The sequence below is a fragment of the Telopea speciosissima genome, chromosome 11, assembly GCF_018873765.1.
Source record: "Telopea speciosissima isolate NSW1024214 ecotype Mountain lineage chromosome 11, Tspe_v1, whole genome shotgun sequence".
NCBI classification, from domain to species: Eukaryota; Viridiplantae; Streptophyta; class Magnoliopsida; order Proteales; family Proteaceae; genus Telopea; species Telopea speciosissima.
In genome coordinates this window covers 47,215,387-47,238,736 of record NC_057926.1, presented here as the reverse complement: position 1 = coordinate 47,238,736, position 23,350 = coordinate 47,215,387, and the positions used below count along the sequence as shown (strand labels likewise).

The following is a 23,350-nucleotide window of genomic DNA, read 5'->3' as shown; positions in this document are numbered from 1 at the left end:
AGATGGGGTTTCCTATCACTCAACCTATGAAGATGTTTTGTGATAATCAAACTGCTATTTACATTGCCAGCAATCCAGTATTTCATGAGCGGACTAAACACATAGAGTTTGATTGTCATTTTGTTCGTGATGCTGTTATGAAGAAGCTAGTCTCTACTCCATTCGTTTTTACTGCTAATCAACTTGGTGATATGTTTATCGATCCTTTGTTTGGACTTGCTTTCCAAAAAAATTGTTCCAAGCTAGGTCTTGGTGATTTGTACACTCCAGTTTGAGGGGAGTGTTAAAGTATCGAGTAGATTTGGGAGAATCTCGATTAGACTATTCCTAGTTCTAATCGAGATTGTCTACTTTGGTGTCCTGGTAATTAGATTAAGTCTCCAAGTCTTAGTTTTATTATGATTCCTAGTTGTAATTGGATTTGCTGATTGTAAGTTAAATCTATAAATAAAACGATGGGGCAGGAGGCTGATCAATTCAATCATAGCTTTCTCTCCTGTCCCCCTTCATCTTCTCTCTACACTTGTATTCCTGGAAGTAAAAATTGACAATCCTGAGCTAAATCCTATTTTCAGAAAACAAATAATAGTTCAGAAAGCAAGAAAACAGGATAGGTGCAGAGATTCAATAGAGTCTGTTCTAACGAATGGAGTTGACTGCATTGGTACTGAGAATTACAGTGAAAGTTACATTTATAGTTATATTTGAAGTGAAAGTGGGAGCTATAAGAGAAAGATAAGATGTAAATTGGGGACTCTATTACTCTATGTGCATATCATTTTGTCCTCTTCTTGTCTTCTTTTCTCCTCTATTTTTTTCTCTTTTTTTTTTTTTTTTTTTGGGGGGGGGGGGGTTGGAGTGAGGAATCCCACTACCAGGTTCTCTCTCTTTCATGTTTGTACACTCTTTACCTTATATATCTTAGCTCCGCCTATATTCATAAAAAAAAAAGGAATTTATTGATATATAAAAATACAAAACTGTAAGTGCTCAGGACTTTTGATTGCACAATAAGTGTATGTAGCATAAAATGGTATGCGAATGATTAAAATATACCATGTTCACCCACCCACCCCCACAAACACAAAAAAGAAGAGCAGAATAATTTCTTCTAAATGTTTCCAAGTCCAATTCTTTGGACTCCTTCACAGAACAAGCCAATCAAATCCTATCATTTTACGTTACTGTATCTTTTACCTATTAATAAATTCTTTTCACCTACAAAAAAATGTATTCATTGAGTGTTTTAGAGTTACAAACCTGGGGGAATGTAACACGAACATCTTCTAAGAATTGTCTTGCTTCCTCTCCTTCAGTATCACTTTCATTAATGACTATAGACGTAACTTCATTTTCACCTACAATGACATTACTTTGCAGTAAAGAAACATACGATATTTGACACAAATCCTACACATATTCACATTCTCATGCAAACATGTGGTATATGGTGTTGTATCACCCCCCCCCCCAAAAAAAAGGTTGTATATGGTGTTTATGTTGTGGAACCCAAGTAGGTTAAGGTTAGTTGAATTGAGTTGTTGACATGAAAATGTACCTTTAGCTGCACGTGCACATAGTTATGCACACACACATGCATGCTCACACAATAGTATGGACATGTGACCTGTTAGCATAGTTCTAAATTTCGGCAAAATTTGTGAAATGTCGCAGAAATACTTCAGTGTCAAAAGAAACCAAAGTGAAATGCTAGTCGATTTATGAGGAATTCCAAATTTCGGTAAAAATTTCGAACATTGCCCATCTATAAAAGCAAGATTTGGACGATGTAACGAAAGATAATACTAACCAGAATCTGAAGAAGAAGAAGAGAAGAGATGAGAGAGAAGAAGGAACTGATTAGAGAACAATAATTAACACTCTCCCTCAAGCTTGGAGTATACCTATATCAAAAGAAGGCTACAGCTTGGACCAATAAGAATATATATTAAAAGCAGCATCAGTCTTGAATAGCAGTTGTAGACGCCAGTGAGCACGGAGAGAGAGAGAGAGAAAGAGAAGCATCATTTAGGTAGCACTATCAACTCAAGCACACAAATCATCAGCAGCATCAGTAGATAATAACTGTCGTGTCGAACAAATCCAATCGGCAACAAGCAAAAATAGGCGGTAGTGAACACTAACCGCAATCCATAGTATCATATCAGCAACAACAATAGAAAAAACACTTCACAAAGAAGGCTAGTAGTAGGTAGCACCTCACAAACAAGGCCAGTAGTAGATAGTCATCTTCTCAAAGAAAGATAAAAGTGCAGTATCCAACGGCTACAACAAAAGCCCTTCTCAAGGAAAGCAGGTAGTAAGTAGTATTCAGCACAAACAAAGGCAGATATAGAACCCCAAATAGAGGTCTCAGATAAAGCAGTATAGGTTATTGCAGACTATACAACATCAGGTTGTTGTAGATAAGATAAATAGTATAGGTTATTGTGGACTAGAGAGACAATATAAGTTACTGCAAACCAGATAGGCAGTGTAGGTTACTGCGGACCAAACAACATCAGGTTGTTGTAGACCAAGTAAGTATGAATTGTTGCTGAATACCATATTCACAGAAAAAATTGTTGCTGAGGACACAAACAAGTAAATAGTAGTAATCTTCAAATAAAAAATAGTCTTGAGATGATGACTTGAGCATAAAAAATAGTCTTGAGCTGATGACTTAAGCAAATAAGAGAATAATCTTCAATCTCCCCCTCACGTGTAGCATTACACATGGACAAAATCCACATTGCAAAGGATGAGCATCACAATAAATCCCATAATCAAGAGCAGCTACGAATATTAGTAAAAAAATCTCCTATCTCCCTCACAGTAGCAAATAATTTTCATGCAAGTACCAATTGACAAAAAATTGCAAATCCCAAATGGATGTGATTGAGGGCCCACTAAAGCAATAATATGGCAAATGAATAAGATCAATGGCGATTTTGTAAATTCTAGCTACACATATGGGAGAACCCAAGCAAAATACCAAATAATGCAATCCGGGGTTCCAAATCCCTGCTCGGATTGCTTATGGTCCACCAAATCAATAAGACTCCAAGGATTAAAAGGCAATGACAGTTTGGAAAATAATTAAAAATTTTCAGGGGTTAGTGGGAAATAAAGAAGCAATGGGACATAAAGGGGGTTTCAATTTATTAATTGAGGATAGACTTGGCAATAAACAAAACGAGGAGTATAACAGAATAATGATAAAAGAATGGGGGCAATATGGGAAACCAATTTTAAAAAAAGGGAAAGCAATGTCTGGGGGGTTGGATATATTAGAGAAGCATAATAATAAGATTGGAAAACTGACTAACGAAAGCACAAGAGGGTAATTATGTTAATCTAGTCCCATGAAAGGATTAAATAGGATCACTATAACAGAACAGGGGCATACTTGTCATTACCGATGAACAAGATCTTCTTCTCCACGGTAGAACAGAGTAGCCAAGGCAGGGAAGCATGAAAGTCACACGCAACCAGCAGAATTCTTAGGGGGGAAAAATGGCGAGGTTGTCTCCAATCGAGAACCTAGGAAGGAGGGGGAAGCGACAGAAATCTCCTGCGAAGGACACTGGTTCCATGGTAGGGCTTCAACCGATAGCAGCAAACGACACTGGTTCTATGAATCTAAGAGCATTTTAATTCCAGCAGGACAGCAGTAGTAGTATGTAACGAATTGCCCAAAATAGGACTTCGCTTCTTCTTCGATCAACATTTGAGCAAAGACAAAGATTCCAACAATCGAAGCAATCAATGGTAGCAATCCAAGCAAACCCTAGCAGTATATCATTTGCAAAAGAAAATCAAAGCAGCAAATAGTGTCGAAGTAGCAGATGACAATGAAGCAGCAGTAGTACGACGGAGTGAACTCAGACAACAACAAAGCAGCAGTAGCACGATGGAGTGAACCCAGACGACAACAAAGCATCAGTAGCACAATGGAGTGAACCAGAAAAATCACAAGCAATAATGGAGAACACGATGCAGGTAAGCAATTTTTTTTTTTCCACATCAGCAGTAATGAAACACAACACAGGATACCTACCCCCTTTTTTTTCTTCTTTGTTGTTCTGATACCATATAACAAAAGATGATACTGACCAAAGCCTTTATTTATATTAGATTGAAAACAAGACAAATAGGAATCCAACTTAGAAGTAAACAACAACTCAACTAATGACTAAACGTAACTCTAATCAAGGATCGAGAACTCGCGAGATCTTGCCGAGTTTCTCGGTTTTGGGCCATACCGAGTCGAGTTAACAGTCGGTTCCTAGGAGTGCAATTTCTCGGTTCCTAGGAGTGCAATTTCTCGGCCGATGCCGAGATCTCGGTGATATCTCAAGGCTCAAAAACAGGTTCTTTTCAATACAAAAAAAGCAATATCTCGCCGAGATCTCGACAAGATCTTGGTTGGGCCCAAAAGTGCTATTTACTTGTATTCAGCCCATTTTTCACCCAAAAACCCATTTCCAATGTAAGAGAGAGCAGGGACAGAACTCGATAGGCTCTAAACCAGGGGGAAAAACACCTCTCCTTCAAATTTCTTCTTCTTTCTTTCGATTCTTGGCTAGAATGCACTGTTTGGAGTAAGATTGAAGTGCCAAAGTGAAGATTCAAGTGCCAATTTGGAACACCATCACCTATTTGCAAGATTTCAAAGGTATTTTCTATTTTTTCCTCAAATCTATTTTTTCCAAAAAAGATTTTGTAATCCTTGTTAGATTCATGTGGTTTTAATATATGTTGAACATCTTTGCCCGATCTATCACTTGATGGAGTCCGATTTTTTTTTCAGTTAATAAATTATTTATTATAATTTCTGAAAAAATAAATGATTTATTTGAAAAAGAAAATGAAAAAAATAGGATGAATAGTGATTGTTTGAAAATGATTTTGATATATGTTAAACTACTTGGGATGCTCTACAGCCCCATGGATTAATTTTTTATTTTCACCCATTAAAAAAATTATTTTATTTTTCAGATTTAATAAATATATTATAAAAATTAAAAATATATATATAATATTAAGGAAAAATACTTATTGCTTATGAAAAATTATGTACAACATATGTACATAATATTCAACTTCAAATGGTGTCAAATTCATCACTACATTATATTTTTCTTATACTTTAAGGTATAAATAGTTTTAAAAAAAATTCAAAATATTATTTTTAATTAACAAATAAATACTAAGGTTAGGGGATAAATAAGAGATAGTTTTTTCATAGTTCTAGTAGCTTGACATTACATTTAAGAGTTATAAATAGCATACTTTAAGTCTTGAATACCTTACTTTAAGTGATCCATGGTTATTAATACATGCTTTTTTATGTAACAGTGTAAAACATAAGACATTTTGTATACAATGTCTGATATAAGATGGCAACATAGAGTCCTCATGTCCGCAGACAAAAAGAAGTCCAAATGCAATTATTGTGGGAAGTTGCTATTTGGAGGAACCACCAGGTTAAAGCAACACTTGTTCGGTACAGACAAGGATGTTTCCTCATGCCCAAATGTTCCTATCCAAGTGAAAGTGGCAATGGCACAACATTTGAAAGGAGGAAGATTAAAAAAAATCTGAGCGGGAAATAATACAACAAGAGTTTAATGAGGCAGTACTAGAGAGGGTTGATGTAGAGGTCCGTGGCGGAGATGATACTGACATTGGGCCTCCACCTGGTGAGTTTCAATCAGAGGCTGAATGGAGAATTTACCAGCAGACTTTGGCTGAGAGTAGACAAAGTTTTCATTTTGATAATATAAGAGCATATGAGCAAGCAAGAGGAGCTGGTGGATCTGGCTCAGCTGCACCAGTGCAAGAAGATGAGAGGAGGAGAAGCACTGGGACAAGAAATATACCACGACCCCAAACCCGACCACGAGTACAAGGTCCAAAACCCATTTTTGAGTAAGATCCCACAACTTTTAGGCAACAAGATGCCTACCAGCCAACCATCTCACAAGTATTTGGTGGTAAACAAGAGGAAGCACGAAAAGCCTTCAGCAAGTTCATGCTTTACCATGGCATTCCAGCCAATTTAGCACAAGGAACATACTATAATGCATTCCTTGATGCTGCAGGGAGGGCTGGTGCAGGATGGAAGGGACCTTCACCATTTGAAGTATACAATGTATATTTGCCTCAGGAGGTAGAGGAGCTAAAAGACTACATTGATGGTTTGAAGCCAATGTGGGAGACATATGGGGTTACTCTTATGGCTGATGGTTGGACTGGACCTACTAGGCTGCCCATCATAAATTTCATGGTGAGTTACAATGGAAAGACTATATTCTTGAAGTCTATCGATGCATCAAAGCATATAAAGGATGCATCATACTTGTATAAGGAGTTGAAGCAAGCGGTGAAGGAGGTAGGACCAAGGAACGTTATCCAAATTGTGACGGATAACAGTTCCAACTATAAAAAGGCTGAAGGACATGGGGAAAAAGACTTTGGTGGCGGGTGTGGTAAATAGGGCAAGACAAGTAACAACTTTTGTGTACAACCATTCTTATGCTTTAGCCTTGATGAGGGAGAAATGCAATGGAGATTTAGTGAGGCCTGGTGTCACTCGATTTGCCACCAATTACATTGCATTGAAGAGCTTTCAGAGTAAGGGGATAGGTCTAAGGTGTATGTTTACAAGTCATGAATGGTTTGGTTGGCAAGGTTCTAAGTCAGAAGAAGCAAAGGCAGCACAAGCTGCACAACAGACCATTGCAAATGATGGATTTTGGAAGGACTTGGGGAAAGTGGTTGGCATATTAGAGCCAGTGGTGGCAGTACTGAGGATGGTTGATACAGAGAAGAAGCCTACTTTGGGCCACATTTATGCTGCCATCCAAAAAATGAAGGAAATGGTTAGAGCTGCTATACCTCGAAGTGCAAAGTCCTACACTAACATCATTGATGAGCGGTGGGTGAAGCACTTAAGTCATCCATTGCATAAAGCTGGTGAGTTCAACATACTTTATACTTTAAATGTTATAACTTTTTTACATTTACATATTCAAAACCCTAAAAGCATTAAGTCAGTAACAAATCATATTTGTGGTGTTTACTTTACCAGCATACTATTTGAATCCAAAGTATCACTGCTCCCATGATCTTGGGCTAGACATAGAATTGTTAGAGGCAGTTCAAGCTGTTAGTCAGAAGTTGGAGCCGCATCCAAAGACACAAGCTACTTGCAATGATGAGGTAAGAGTATGGGACTTTGGTAGTTAGCTTATGAATGTAATTACTAAATAGGAAATACTAATGCCTCAAATTAAAAATAGATTAAATACTTCAGAGAGGCCTCAGCAAGTTTCGGTCGACAAGCTGCAGTGGAGGGTAGACAAAAGTCAGACCCTGGTAGGTGGCATGATATTACATTTATGAATTATAATTTTATCTCTTTAGAATGTACATATTCTTACTATTCTATATTTGTAATGTAGCCGACTGGTGGGTGCTTTATGATACAAGTTTACCCAACCCGAGGAAGGTAGCAGTGAGAGTGCTCTCACAAACTTGTTCATCCTCCAGATGTGAGCGCAACTAGAGTACATTCTCATTGATACATTCAAAGAGGCGGAACAGGTTGGGTAGCGAACGACTGGAGAAGCTTGCGTACGTGCACTACAATATGAGATTAAGGATGAGGCACATACGTGAAGGAATTGAGGCCAATGATAAAGAACCCATTGAACTGTCCAACATTTTTCAAGAGGACTCTGATGACGATGAGGATCCCCTATTCCAGTAGGTGAGGGATCGTGGTACACCTGATATGGATCAGCCTGGGGGTAGGCCCGACCCCACCATTGCGTCTGTAACAGGCACTGATGTTGATGATTATATGTCGACGCAAGAGGGGCATGCACATGCAGAGTCACCGAAACCTTTTGAGCCTGCTGTAGTAAGTCCTGCTGATGATGATGATGGTGGTGGTGATGACACTGGTGATGCTAGTGATGGTGATGGTGATGGTGATGGTGATGCTGGTGGTGGTGAGGCTACTGCTGCTAGTGGCATGCGGAGTGGCTGTTATTATGATGATCGTCATGAGGGGATGCGCGAGCAGTACAAGCATGATGTGGGAACGCAGGGGGACCCTGTGCATTTCACCGGGGAGTCTCAGTTTATGCATGCCACTCAAGATCAAGACCATGGTGGCCACCCTAAAACATACAACAGAGAGAAGGGTCGCAAACACTCACATCAGTCATATGCTCAGGAGGAGGACAGCAGCAGTATGAACACCATGCTTACAAGTTTCAGAAGCATGAGTATAAATACTACTAGTGAGCATCAGTCATGGCAATCATCTCAGCATCATCATGGCTATGACTATGGCCAACAGAGCACTGATTCTGATTATAGTGCCTATGGTCAGTATGGGCAGTTAGCCGCTGAGTATGACAGTCAAAGCTCTGGGTCAGGTGTTGGGTACACATTCCCAGTCCCAAACCAGCCATTCATGCCTCAAACTCAATATGACAGTAGCAGTGGATCTTACACCTCATACCAACAGCCTCCCATGTACCCTAAGATAGGGAGATTGGTATATGTTAATCAGAAGACTTATATGGAAGTTGTGTCACACTATCTGCAATACTATAGCAATTCCATGACATGGGAATTCTATGTGGATCGATATGGGGATGAATTTCTTGTTCAATCTCATTTTATGTAACAAATTAAGTGAACATTGATGTAATGTACATTTTATTTGAATGTTTTGATTGATGTGTACTAATTAGAATGTTTTGATTGTTAATTTGCTATGTTTTACTAAATTATATGTAGATTAGATTGTTTTAGTACGACTCGTCGCCTATCAACCTATGGTCCAAAGTGAAACTCATATTTGGACTTGTTTTTTAGCAAATCTGGGCATGCCATTGTGTTTAAATGGCCTGAAATAGGCTGGATACCAAGTTTCAGACCCAAAATAAGTGTACAACCCACTGAGTTGGGGGTCCGAGTCCAAAAAAAAAAAAAATGCAGCAACTCGCCGAGATCTCGGCTGGACTCGGTTTTTGGCCTGGCCGAGATGCCACCGAGACCCGAGTTTTCGAACCTTGACTCTAATAGGACACATAACATCAAATCTTAATAGAGGGAAGATTCCTCCTATTGAGTTACAACTCCATATACCCCACAGTACAATAATTAACAGATGAAATTGCAACTCATTTCATTGAAACTTTGAGCATTCACTCCCTTTCACCCGAGAGCTCTAGAACTGCTAGAAAACCTCACTTCTTTAGAAAATCCTTCATTTTTCTGTTGAATCAACGCTTGGTAGTCAACTATAGAGAATCCACTTTGTGACAAACACAGAACCTGTAACCAGTCGGATTTTAATCTCTCCAATTCCCTAGACTGTGCAGTGCTGCAGTTTGCGGTGGAGATTTCGACACGTGGCAGCTCGGATATCCAACAGTCCGAGCTCATTAACTTGCATTTTTTTTCTTTTTTTTCTTTTTTTTTCTTTTTTTTTCGGTTGAGCTCGGCACTGTTGGATGTCCGAGCTGCCAAGTGTCGACATCTCCACCCCGAACTGCCGCACTGCACAGTTTTAGGGAATTGGAGAGGATTATGTTCCGTAACGAGTAACTGAAATAGAAGAGAGAAGAGAGAAAGAGATTGAGGAAGACGAAGAGAAGGGCAGCCGATTATGTTAGCTCTCAATAACGTGAGAGTAGGGAAGCAGTTTTCTGTCCGGGAGTGTGGCCTACTCCACTACTTCCATATTTATCTCTCTCCTCCTCAAAACAAGGGGACAGAGATGTCTTTTCATATAGGGAGGAGAGAGATAGACTCATGTGAGTGCTGGCGTAGGCCACACTCCCGTACAGAGTTCTTTTTCCCATATAATAAAATCAATAGAAAGTTACATTAGAAAAGAAAACTAATTCCTTGTCAGCCAAGGAGAGAAAATAGGAAACTAATCTAATAAGGAAACAAGAGAATCTAACCTAGAGTAGGAAACATAGCAAAGAAATAGCAACTAGCCTATGTAATCACGGTAGGGACCAACCCCCTACTTGTGATACATATCTTAACACACTTCAAACTTTGTGTGGATTTGAAGCATTATTTGCCAAAATTTCCCCAAATTCCAAAATTTTCACCTATAGGGCTCTTGTGATGAACTTTGAGAGATTCTTCAAACAGATGATGACATGACCATCATATGTTATAGGGTTCGAAGCCAAACTACCACTTTGGGTTTTTTTTTTTTTCTTCTAATCTAATGATTCAAACATGTTTAGTTATGCTTAAATAGACACTCCCTAAAGTTTCAGGTCAAATTTTCAGTTTTTGGGCGCACCGAAATGAGCAATCCTATATTTTCGCCAAAATGGACCAAATTTCGATGTGATTTCAGCCATTTCACTAGAACATTTTTATCTCAGCAGAAATGCCACCGAAATCGGAAATTTTTAACCTGGCAAAATTGTCCCTGAAATAGACATTTACTCTCATGCTAGTTTCAGCCCCAAAAACAAGCGCGAGAAAAATGACAAAAACTACAAAAAATTGCCACTTGATGCAATACAATAGAATTACATTTTGTAATTTTTTAAAACTTTGCAACAGTTTTTTTTCCCTCCAAAATAAGTTTTGCATAGAGTCTAGTATGTAATGCAAGGAATTTAATAAAATAATGTCAATACCTGAAACAAATATATGAAAAAAATTTGAGGTTAGAAAAGAAGATTCATACCGATAAACTCATAGAGTTGCGTCCTTGCGATTCTGTGCGCACGGAGAAATGCAGCACAAATGTAACATGCAGACTCTAACCTTCCTACTATGAAATATGTCACCAACTTTTGAGGAAAATTGCTCATATGGAGGAACCTATAATAATTTGGGAAATGAACATGAGCTTTAAGGCCCTTCCAATCACATAAAGGTTCATAGGGCACTAAATCAATTCCTTCATCCACTGATTGCATCAGAAGATTTGCTGTAGCTTGGGTTATTCTTCCCTCATCAAGCATCCCCCAGTAGGCAGCTTGAACACCTGTTATGACTTTTGAATTAGGAAAGGAAAAATGACTATTTCCCTGTTGGCAAATAATTGATCTGTTCATCATAATGGAAGTTCTGAGTTGAGAATAAATATTCTTAACTTTTTAGAGCACAATATCACATTAGCTAGTAACAATAGTCTGCAACTGATTCACAGAGCCAAATGTGTAACAGAAAACAACTGAGTCCAGGATTTACAGAATCTACCATAAGTTGATGCAACGGTAAGGTTGCTCCATTGTGGCCAAGTGGTCACGGGTTCGAGTCTAGAAACAGCCTCTCTGTGAAACCAGGGGTAAGGCTGCATACACTATGACCCTCCCCAGACCCCACAGTGGCGAGAGCCTCGTACACTGGGTACGCCCTTTTTACCATAAGCTGATTACGGCCCTAACTGTTTATTTCCACGAGTAAGTATGGATTACAGTCAGAGAAATTAGGATGAATAAAACAGAAATGGAAAACAAAGTAACAAAAGAAGTCCTCTTCAGAGAAAAAACAATTAAAATCACAGATGTATCATGTCCAGAACAAATTAAAAAATACAAGGGATATAAGACCCTGTGATCCTATAGAGCCATGAACATTCACATGCAAATGTGAATCATAAACAATTTATTAATCAAGGTTGAAATGTCAACATTATAGTTGTCATTATATCAAGGTGACGGCCAGCCACAGAGAAATCCTTAATATTGTTAACATGTGGAGGGCCGATAAGTGGGTTTTTAGGCTAAGTGTCTTGACACATAAAGTGGCTGGTCACCTTATGCCACAAGTGCTGGCTTTCACCTGGGCAGCTTTGACTACTATTATCACCATTTCAACTTATATAAGGGACAAAAAAGGAAAATAAGTCGATGGATACAGGAGTTATAATACTATAGTCAACAGAAAAGTGTTAAACACCAATCTCATTGTACAAGTGACATGCTTCACTGTAGAATGTATCAAAATTACAACTTACCATTTAAAAGGCGTACTCGTATATCTTTTAAATTCATATGCTGCAAATTGTGATCGCTTTCATATGCAATCTGAGGCTGCATGTGTTCACCTTCTAGGTCCCTTAAGCAAGCAATATATCTTTTCACTGTATCCCAGTCAGCAGGTCCTAGTTCTTCATCATCCCTAAGATCACCAAAAGCCTCTCGTGCTTTGCTCATCATCTCATACCTTGTATAGTCCAATATGCGCCTCTGCCATTTATATAGCAGATAAAACAAATTGTCAGCTAATTAATATTTTCCAGGGAAAGAACCCTGTCATGTAAAATATGCAGAGGATATCAACGTGTGAAAACCTGAGATAAAGTTACAGGATCAATCATAGTTCAAAGTCTCACCGAAATTTCGGATATTTCGGCCAGGCCGAAACAAGATGCTATGTCGAAATGAAAAAATTCAATATTTCGGAATTTTTTGTCTAAAAATGAACCATTTCGTTGAAATTTCGAATATTTCGTTTGGGTATTTAGGTCATTTCAGCATTTTACACCCAGAAATGGCCAAGGAAAACTACTAGAAAAAATACAATATTTCGGAGAAATTTCGGTCTGGCCGAAATGGCCTTCCAAAACGAGATTTAATACTATGGGATCAATTTCATATATTATACTGAAGTTAAACACACATGTCATAATAAAATGAAAGAGAACTGAACAGATGGTAACATAAACTTGTCAGTTGTCAGACCAGGAACATAAGTGTGAGAATACTGAACACGTCAAGGCTGAGCTGCCATAAGGCGGTAAAAATTCCTTTCACTTGCTAAAAATACTGCTAAATGGTTCAGGAAATCAGGACTAATAGGTTGTTATGACATACAGAAAACCTACTGATTTTTCAAGATCTTTTCATATCAATAGAAGCCAAACATTCAATAATATATATTCTAAATGGCAAATAACCAATTTCCTTTGGACAATTTATACAACAGAGGCCTTTTTAGATGAATAAATGCCTATGCTACTATCTATAGACAGAACTGTTAGGAGTTTTACCAAAAAAAAAAAACTGCTAAGAGTTGCACATTTAAGACCAGACTCTAAGCTCATGTCAGGCTCAAGCAAGTCCACCAACCCATGTTCAGTCAACCCCATCAGTCAGCCTATTAGCCTCCTTTACTTAATGAGGCTTTTCAGTTTGTTCTTGACAAGAAATTGCAGTAGTATTCCTTTTCCTCAGTCCCATTTCCCAAAGCAAGAAATTAAGTACGGCACCATGCGACAAGGTAAGCCCTGATGCTGGCCAGAAGACTTGGAATCTAAGAGGTGGCTTAGGCAAAGCCTCATTGGTCAAGGCATGCATAAAACAAGGTTTAGGTTACGTTAGTACTCATTATTTACCAATATCCTAACCAACTTATGTTAATATTTAGTATGCTTAGTACTAATATTAAATCGCCCTCTTGAAAATCAACATTCCTTTGATTCCATCCGTTGGGGCTTCATCTCCCATGTCCTCATAAAAATGTCCTCCCCCCCCCCCCCCCTTTTTGTTAACTGGAATCATTCTTGCATCTCCTTCCCTCGCTTTTCTGTCCTGGTCAATGGTAGCCCGGCCAGCTATTTTTCCTCCTCTATTGGTATCCGCCAGGGCTGTCCCCTCCCCCTTTCTCTTTTGCCTGCCTCTTGAGGTCCTTTCCCGTAGCCTTCAGTCCAAAACTGACTTCACCTTATTTCCCCCATCCCTAAGTGCTAACGCTCCAACTTGACCCACCTTGCCTTCGCCGACGATCTTATGATCTTCTTTAAGGCTGATACCCACTCCATTGACTCCATCATGGCCTCCCTCCTCCTCTTTCAGAACCTCCCAAGCCTTCGTTTTAATCTCCTTAAGTCCCACATTTTCCTTACTGGGGTTTCTGACACCAACAAGACCCTCCTTACTAGCCTCACCGGCTTTACCCTCGGCTCCCTCCTTGTTAGATACATTGGTCTTCCCCTCATCCCCGCTAGGCTGACAGCCCACCACTGCTCCCCCATCCTTAATCTCCTTCGTAAAAGACTGCAGCTTTGAAAAGCTAGACTTCTCTCCTATGCTGATTTGAATATAATACCTCATGGCAATACAAAATGTCACGAGTTCCTTAATGTATTATAATATACATGTGGTTTTATTTATTGCCTAGTCACATAGTTAGATGTCACAACCTTAATGACACTCAATCCACACTTAGAATAGTACAAAATGTGATGTTGGATATCGTACATGTGACATAGCATAATGAAAAACAAAGCATAATAATCATAATAAATGATTAAATAATTAAACAACCAATATGCAACCAATGAATACTTTATGTATCCAAATAACACCTTTAAAGGCCAAGGGATACTTAATGCAGTCAAACAGACCCTTGGGTCGACGATTTTTTAATACATTTTTTATGGCAGAGACTACTTCAAATGTCCAAACCATAATGTATTTTTTATGTGGGTGGACGAATTTCGATTATGTGAATGTGGGTTGGGACAATGTAAAGTTCGAGTAGAAAAATCATAAGCAAACTTAGGCCGACGATTTTGGTGTTGCCCGCAATCTACAGGGGTATGACTATCAACTTCTACATTCAATTGAAATTCAGTCTATTTTTTTCTTTTTAAACCAATAATGGTATCTTAATATGGAACAATGTATTTGGAATACAGGCTGAAAACCGTGGTTGCAAATTTTTCAAATGGGTGGGATGATGACATCAATTGCTCTACTACCAAAGTTAACCCACTCACAACTGATTCTGTAGGACTGTCCATATCTGCTCCTTCGCCTGGCACTCCCCCTACATCAGATTATGTCAAGGGATATATACAAAGAACAATCCAAGGCGAGGAGGGAAAAAAAAGAATGTTAACTGGAGAAATTCAAGACGCAGAGGAAAGGTCAAGGATATTTACAGATATCCTTGATGCTATTGAGAAGCTTGATTTAAACAAAGGAGGAAATTAGAACCCCATTTGAGCATATTTGGCATCTTGCTTTGTTATAAACTGTGGAATTCCGTGAATACTGGCTTGATCAATGTGATCATAGCCCAGCCTTTATTTATAATATTGAAATCATATGACAAAACTATAACTAAGCAATGTGGGACTAAAATCCACATACAAGAATACCCCCACGGACAGATTTACCCTTGGACCCAGATTACAACACTCCCCCTCAAGTTGGTGCATACATATCAAACATGCCCAACTTGCTAATAATAGGAAAAAATAATTTTGTACTGATTCCTTTGGTGAGGATATCAGCCAACTGTTCACTAGACTAAATGAATGGAATACAAATAATTCCTTGTTCCAGCTTCTCTTTGATGAAGTGCTGGTCAATCTCAACATGTTTGGTCGGATCATGTTGGACCGGGTTGTGAGCAATGTTGATTGCTGACTTGCTGTCACAGTAGAGTCGCATAGGAAGATCACTCATCCCCAAATCTTTAAGAAGCCCTTTGAGCCAAAGAAGCTCATAGATACCCTGTGCCATAGCTCGGAATTCAGCTTCAACACTAGATCGAGCCACAACAGCTTGTTTTTTGCTTCTCCAAGTAGTTAGGTTACCTCCAACAAATGTGCAATATCCAGATGTGGACTTCCTATCATCAGGACTGCCAGCCCAATCTGCATCAGTGTACGCTTCTATCTGGAGATGGTTGTGTGGAGAGAACAATACTCCTTTCCCCGGAGCTGACTTGAGGTAACGGAGAATTCTATATGCTGCTTCCAAGTGAGAAGAGTGAGGATAATGCATGTATTGGCTGACAAGGCTTACAGGAAATGTGATGTCTGGCCGGGTATGTGAGAGGTAAATCAATCGACCCACTAATCTCTGATAGCTGCCTTTATCCACTGGCTCACCTTCCTTACTCTTCAAATGTGTGTTGGGCTCCAGAGGGGGATCTGCTGGTTTACACCCAAGCATCCCTGTTTCTTTCAATAAATCTAAGGTATATTTCCTTCGAGAGAGAGATATGCCCTTAGCTGAATAGGCAACCTCAATCCCTAGGAAGTACCTTAATTTGCCCAAATCTTTGACTTCAAACTCCGTGCCCAAATAAGCTTTCAACTTCTGAATCTCATGTGCATCACTGCCTTTAATTACTATGTCATCAACATAGACAATCAAAAGGGTAACTTGCTGTCCCACTCCCTTGACAAACAATGTTTGGTCTGCATTACTCTGCTTATACCCATATGCGATCATAGGCTTGTGGAATCGGCCAAACCAAGCCCTTGGGGACTGCTTCAAACCATACAGGGCCTTCTTTAACTTGCACACTTTCCCCCGAGTCTCTGAAGAGGTAAAACCTGGGGGTACCTCCATGTAGACATCTTCTTCCAAGTCTCCATGTAGGAAGGCATTCTTCACATCGAGTTGTTGGAGTTCCCATCCTTGATTTACAGCACAAGAAATGATGACCCGTACAGTTTCATCTTCGCTACAAGAGCAAAAGTCTCTTGATAATCGATTCCTTGGGTGGGTTTGAGTGAACCCTTTGGCGACCAATCCCGCCTTGTATCTCTCCACAGAACCATCAGCCTTGTGCTTCACAACAAAGACCCATTTACAACCAACAAGCCTCCTCCCATGTGGAGAACTTACCAAATCCTAGGTCTGATTTTTCGCAAGGGCAAGCATTTCTTCATTCATTGCCTCCTTCCATTTTGGTTCGGCTATTGCTTCCTGCCAAGTGTTAGGTATAGAGACAGAGGACAAAGAGGATATGAAAGCATGAAAGGCAGGAGTTAGAGAGTTGTAGGACACAAAATTTGAGATAGGATGCTGAGTGCAACTTTTTTTTTATCTGCGAACAACAATGGGTAAATCAAGACTAGGATCAAGAGGGGGCTTACCAGAAGTATGACTAAGAGCAAGATTTGGAGTAGGAACAGATGCCGATTGCGTAGGTGGTGCAGCAATGGTGGTTTCTTTCTCTTTATACCGAGGACCATTTGTAGGAAAATCAGTTCCCCAAGTGTATTTCTGCTTCACAAGTCTCTCCCCCTGCACCTGTTGCTCAATCTATCCAACTTCTTGTTCTTGACTTGTAACTCCATCCTCTAGTTCAATAGAAACATCTTCAATGCTTGGTATCTCAACATCTAAAGGAGCAATTAGCGGGACCTCTTCATTACTTTGAGTCTCCCCCTGCAGAGGTACCGGCGGTGGAAAGTAAGCTTCTGACTCCCAAAAGACAACATCCATGGTGACCAACACCTTTCGAGTAGGAGGATGGTAGCATTTATAGCCCTTCTGAGTTGGTGAGTAACCGAGAAAAATGCACTGTAATCCTCTGGGATCAAGCTTACCATGGACATGGTGATTTCGTGCAAACACAACACAGCCAAACACTCCTGGGGGCACCACAAAGGTGGATTTGCCAACCAACATATCCAAGGGACAGCGGCCACCCAAGACACGAGATGGAAGTCGATTGATGAGGTAAGTAGCTGTAAGCACGGCATCACCCCAGAAACGAGGAGGGACAGACATGGTGAACATCAGGGAACGAGCTACCTCCAGTAGATGTCTGTTCTTGCGTTCAGCCACTCCATTTTGAGCGGGAGTGTCAACACAAGAAGTCTGGTATATGATCCCATGGCTGTCCAAATAGGAACGGAAAGCACCATCCATATATTCCTTGCCATTATTTGAGCGAAGAATCTTCACCATGGCATCAAACTGCATCTGGACCATCTTGTGGAATAACATAAAACAATTGAACACATCACTCTTGCTATGCATCAAATAGACCCAAGTCGTCCGGCTAAAACAATCGATAAATGTGACAAACCATCGAAACCCAGAGGTAGAAACACAACGGGCAGGGCCCCAAACATCAGAATGAATTAAACCAAAAGGACTCAAACTTCTATTATCTGTAATAGGAAAAATAATCCAAGTTTGTTTTGCCAAAGTGCAAGCATCACAAGAAAAATTGTGTTTATTACATTGTTTCACCAGATTAGGAAATAAAGGAGATAAAACCCCAATCGGGGGATGGCCCAAACAACGATGCCAATTATTCAACTCAAGCAATGCAGAATCAAAAATAGAAGATGCCGGCTGTGATGTCAATGCTGTTCGGGAACTTTCAAGCACGTACAGACCACCAACCACCATAGTTGTCATGGCGTCGCCATACCCATGGCGTCATATGGCTGGAGAAGTGGGCATATCAACCACCGATATGGATGATGTAAGAATATCAACCGATATGGCCTCCATGTCGTCGCCATGGCGCCGCCATGGACGCCATACCACGACATATGGCCATATCGGGCGACATGGTTGTTTCAAATTATAAAACTTAATTTTTTAACAATAATTTTTTTAACCATTTTTTATTTTAATGCTTTTTCCTTAAAAAAAAATTTAAAAAAACATCAAACAGAAAACACTAATACACTATTGACTAATACACAATCACATATTCACTTCAGCAATTATTTTTTAATTTAGATGGGTTGTTTATTAGCTTTATTCACTCAATATAAATTACGTTCTTGTAATTGTTTTTTTGTTTTGTTACTTTTGTAGTCACCATATAAATCATATCTCAACTCTCATGATCTTTCAACTTTATTATCTGCAAGACTATTGCTATCAATTATTTGATAATCCATGATTTCATATACACTAATGGATATTACACTTTCATGAATTAAACCATAGTAGATTAGTAGTACACTTTCATGTTAATTTTTTATGTTATAGGGTATATATTAATGACATTAAAAATAGAAAAAATAAAAAATAAAACATGGTCGATATGATCGCCATGGCGGGCGACATGTCGATATATCGACATGACACCCCTCCACCGACTTGGATCGCCTTGATGACGTAACAACTATGCCAACCACCTTACCACATGCAATCGTCCTATCCGTTTCCAAATCCTGAAATAAACAATGAGTTGGATAAAAGATTACAGTTTAAATCCTTAGTTAGACTACTAAAGGACAGCAAGTTAGTAGTAAACTTAAGAACATGTAAAACAAAGGAAAGAGTGAGAGAGGAGGTGCACTGAACGGATCCTTTCCCAGAAATAGAAGAAAGAGACCCACCAGCAACCCGAACCTTTGACTGGCCTGAAAGAGGATTATATGTGGTAAAAACAGAGGCAGAACCTGTCATATGGTCAGTTGCCCCAGAGTCAATAACCCAAGAGTCAGGCATGACCGAGGTGCAATTCCCACCAAAAGAATTACCAATGGAAGAAGGTGCATTGGAAGGAGCAGGTAGAGACAAAGCCGAAGCCGCCATGGAAGGAGATACGGATGCCGAAGAAGATGTGTCCAAACAATTCATCATATCCCACAGATTTTGCAACTCAACCATCACAGAGGAAAGAGACTGTTTAGATGGATCTTCAGTAGCAGCCTGATTAACACGAGAGGTACTGGGCCGATTGGAACCCCCCTTTCCACGCCCACGAGTATCCTCAGGACGACCATGAAGCTTCCAACATCGGTCCTCGCTGTACCAGTCCTTCCCACAATAATCGCATTTAATAGGCGGGTGATCACTAATTGGTCGATCAGTAGGAAGAGCACGAGAGTAATTACCACGGGAAGATTGAGAACCAGAAACAAGGGCTGGTCGTTCCTGAGTGACAAGATGAACCATGGCAGTGCGCCTCGTGTCCTCAGTCGAAAGTATGGCATAGGCTTGCTCCAAAGAGGGAAGAAGATCCCGATTCAGAATATTGGACCTGATATTATCAAATTCAATGTTTAGGCCGGCCAAAAAATCAAACAGCCATAAACCATCCTCCCACTACCTAAAGGCTGTAGCATCAACATCCGTTGTAGCCGTAAAAGTGCCTAAACAATCCAATTCCTGCTACAGTGTGCACATGGTATTGTAATATTGGGACAGAGACAACTTCAACTACTTGGTAGAATGGAGCTTCTGACGGAGTTCATAGCATTGGGCTGCATTCCCAACTTGAGAGTATGTGTCATGAGCCGTCTTCCAAATTTTTGCAGCGGTGTCAAGGAGCAGATAACGACCAGCAATGGTCTGATCCATGGAATTAACTAGATAGAACATCACCAAAAAATTGAAATTCATCCATCGATCCTAAGCCGATCCAGCCTCTGTAGGCCTGACCTTAGTGCCCGTGATATAACCAGAGAGCCCACGGGAACCAATAGCAAATAAACAGGAACGAGACCACAGAAGATAATTCCTACCATTCAACTTTATGGGATTCACCGGAAAGGGAACAAAGTCCCGCTGGTTGGAATCCTCAGAACCAGTCAAAGCAATCGGGATCTCAGACTCGTCAGGCATCGTGGCTAGAGAAAAATTGGCAGACAAATCCCCAAAAAAAATCAGAACATGTATAGGGGAGAAAACTAACCCTTGGTGGGAGTCAACTCACCACCAAGGGATTAAAAAAATTCGAACAAGGTGGAAGCCCCCCCCCCCTCGAGGTGTGTAGAGGTAGCGAAAAAAGGAGGGAGGGACTGGCAGAGGTGCCGGGAGGAAGGGAGAGGGCCTGAGGTGGTTGGCGGTAGCTGGCAGAGGCAGTGGAGGGTTGGCGGTGGCTGGCAGTGGCTGTCGGAAGTGGTGGAGGAGCTGGCGGTAGGTGGCGGAAGTGGTGGAGGGGTGGTTTATGGCTGGCAGAAGTTGTGGAGGGGTTGGCGGTGGGTGGTTTTAGGGCAGAATAACGAAAAAGAAAAAGAAGGGAGAAAAAATCGAAAAAAATTTACTTCCCATATCCCCAGAATATTTTTGGCTCTGATACCATGTGGAATTCCGTGAATACTGGCTTGATCAATGTAGTCATAGCCCAGCCTTTATTTATAATATTGAAATCATATGACAAAACTATAACTAAGCAATGTGGGACTAAAACCCACATATAAGAATACCCCCACGGACAGATTTACCCTTGGACCCATATTACAACATAAACTTTTATTGGACCATAAAACTTTTAATTACAATGTTTATTTTAACCTTTATTATCTAAAGTTCATTATTCAAAACAAATATTATTAAAATTTGTCACATTACATGTTCCCATAAATAAATTTTATCAAGTACCAATGGTGTTCCAATTGTCTTCTGGAAACGTTTCCAAAACAGGTTTACCAAGCGGGTCAAAAACGGTTTCTCAGCACAGAAAATGAAAAAACTATTCTGCTGTTTCTTAGCACATAACCAGAACAGAAATACCCGTAGGGTTATCAAGCAGGCACTTAATGTCCCTTAAATTGAGAGTGTACTTTAATGTGTTCCTGTCACCATATAGAACATTAAATTACCCTTTTATAGGACCTAAATTTTATACTCCCACTGGTTCAAAATACTCTTTAAATTCAAGATCAAAACAGTTCAAAATTGGCTTAAAATAGCCTTAAATTAATTCAAAAAATCAATTTTTAAAACTGCTTCCAAAATAGAAATAATTATTTCAATAGGAATTGTTTTTTTGAAATAAAGTGCTTCTCTGGAACAGAAATAGAATTCTGAAGCAAAAAACATTTCTCTGAAACGTTTCCATGAATTATATCAGCTAGAAATTACTTTTGTAAGTAGAACGAACCAAATCGATTTCTATGAATAATTCATAGCCTGAATTAAACCATTTCAGACAAATTAAACCAAAATCTAAATAAAGTTCATAATTAAATTACATCGTCCCCAAGATCCATTCATTTGAGAAGTAAATACAATAAAAGAAAGCAAAAAAAAAAAGAGAGAGATCTTGGCCGCCACTTTGGAGCAGCCTGGCCGTATGGCTGGGCTGCTCCCCCCCCCCTCCCCTTCTCCCTTCTCCTTCTCTCTTCCTCTCTCTCTTCTTCTTCTTCCTCCTCCTCCCCCTTTCTCCACTTTTTCTTCCTATGTTCGGTACTATCTGTGCAAGTTGAAGCCTCTCAACTGTAGTCACTGGTTACTCGCTCTGTAAGATCACCGCCTGGCAGGTCGCCTCTTCTGCTCGGCCTGTCGTTCCCTTGGTTGTCGGCCCTTCTTGGCTGACACCCTGTCGGATCCCAGGCTCGATTTGGCAACACCCGCTCGGTAACCGCTTTGTTTGGCAAGCTTCTCCGTCAACTGCTCGTTCGGCTCGGCTTCTCCTTCGTTCGTCAGCATCTCCGCCGTTGTCGTCTGCATCATCGGCGCTCGCAACCTACCGTCGCTCAGTCGCCTGCTTGTTTGTCCTGCTGCCTTACGTCCACCAGCCTCACTTGGCCTCCCTCCTGCCGATTCCGCTTGGCGCGCTCGGCCTTTGTCCGTTTTGCTGCAAGTTGCAAAGCCACAGCTCGTAAGGCTGCCTTCTTTGCTCATTCGGCAGCCTCATCGCCGATGCCCTCCGCAAGGTCAGCACCCTCCGTCATGGTGATCTCCTTCGATAGGCCAGTTGCCCGTTTGGCCGTGGCCCTCCGCAAGGCCAACGCCCCTCCGCCTTGGTTGCCTTCTTGCCAGCGGTTCCTTAACTTCATCTTGGCTGCTAGGAAGTTGTTGTGTTGAGATTTGATGTCTAGGGTTTTGGGGGACCCTACCTGGAATTGTCTTTGTTGCCCTTCTTCTTTCTTATGGGCTTCATTGCTCTTGTTTTAAGCCCATGTGGGCTTTTGTCTTGCATTGGACATGCCCATGTGGGCTTTTGTCACCTTGTTTCTTGATGGCCTTATGGGCTTGTCTTGTAGTCCTTAATGGACTTTTGTTTCCCTTTTAGGGGCTTTAATACATTTTATAATCACCCAAAAAAAAAATTACATCGTCCCACTAGTCGAACCATATAACCGACTCAGAGTACATAATAACATCCTCCCACCGGTCCGACTAATCAATATGACAATATGCTAAACATGACAGAAATCAACAATAAGTCCATAACAAATAAAAGTAATACAGACTTAGATCCATATTACACATTTTCAATTTAATGGACTTTATAATAATAAGCCACCAAAAATAAATGGGCTCATTTTACTTCCATCAAAAGTCCTCTTTAAGCATGTAATAAATACAGCAGAAAAATTCTGAGTGTTACCATGCATAAAAAAAAGTTCCTTATCGTGCCAATTTGAAACATAAAAGAGGTACAAATCAAACACTTAAAAGTGTTCCTATTGTTACAAAATGGAACATCACAAGGTACTATGGAACATGAAAATACATAATTATTTCCAAGTGTTGGCGTCATTGATGTTCCTATCGTGACAGAAATTGAATAGCACAAGCCAAAATATGTCCCCTACCATGATAATCTGAATGTAACGACGCATATAGTAGAAAGTGTCCTATCGTTACAATGCGTAACATCATGAGAC

The 23,350-nt window shown here is 40.1% G+C and overlaps 1 protein-coding gene across 6 annotated transcripts in view; it reads right to left on the bottom strand.

Annotated features, from left to right (window-relative positions):
- The window catches only part of LOC122645995 (sodium/hydrogen exchanger 8), a 105,063-nt gene that overhangs the window by 20,190 nt on the left and 61,523 nt on the right, over positions 1–23,350 (bottom strand). For all 6 annotated transcript variants that reach the window (XM_043839441.1, XM_043839443.1, XM_043839445.1 and 3 more), the window contains 3 exons: positions 12,026–12,257; positions 10,748–11,050; positions 1,261–1,358 (listed from right to left, as the gene is read on the bottom strand). In XM_043839441.1, coding sequence (XP_043695376.1) covers positions 1,261–1,358; positions 10,748–11,050; positions 12,026–12,257 — 633 coding nt within the window. The remainder of the gene's footprint in view (positions 1–1,260; positions 1,359–10,747; positions 11,051–12,025; positions 12,258–23,350) is intronic.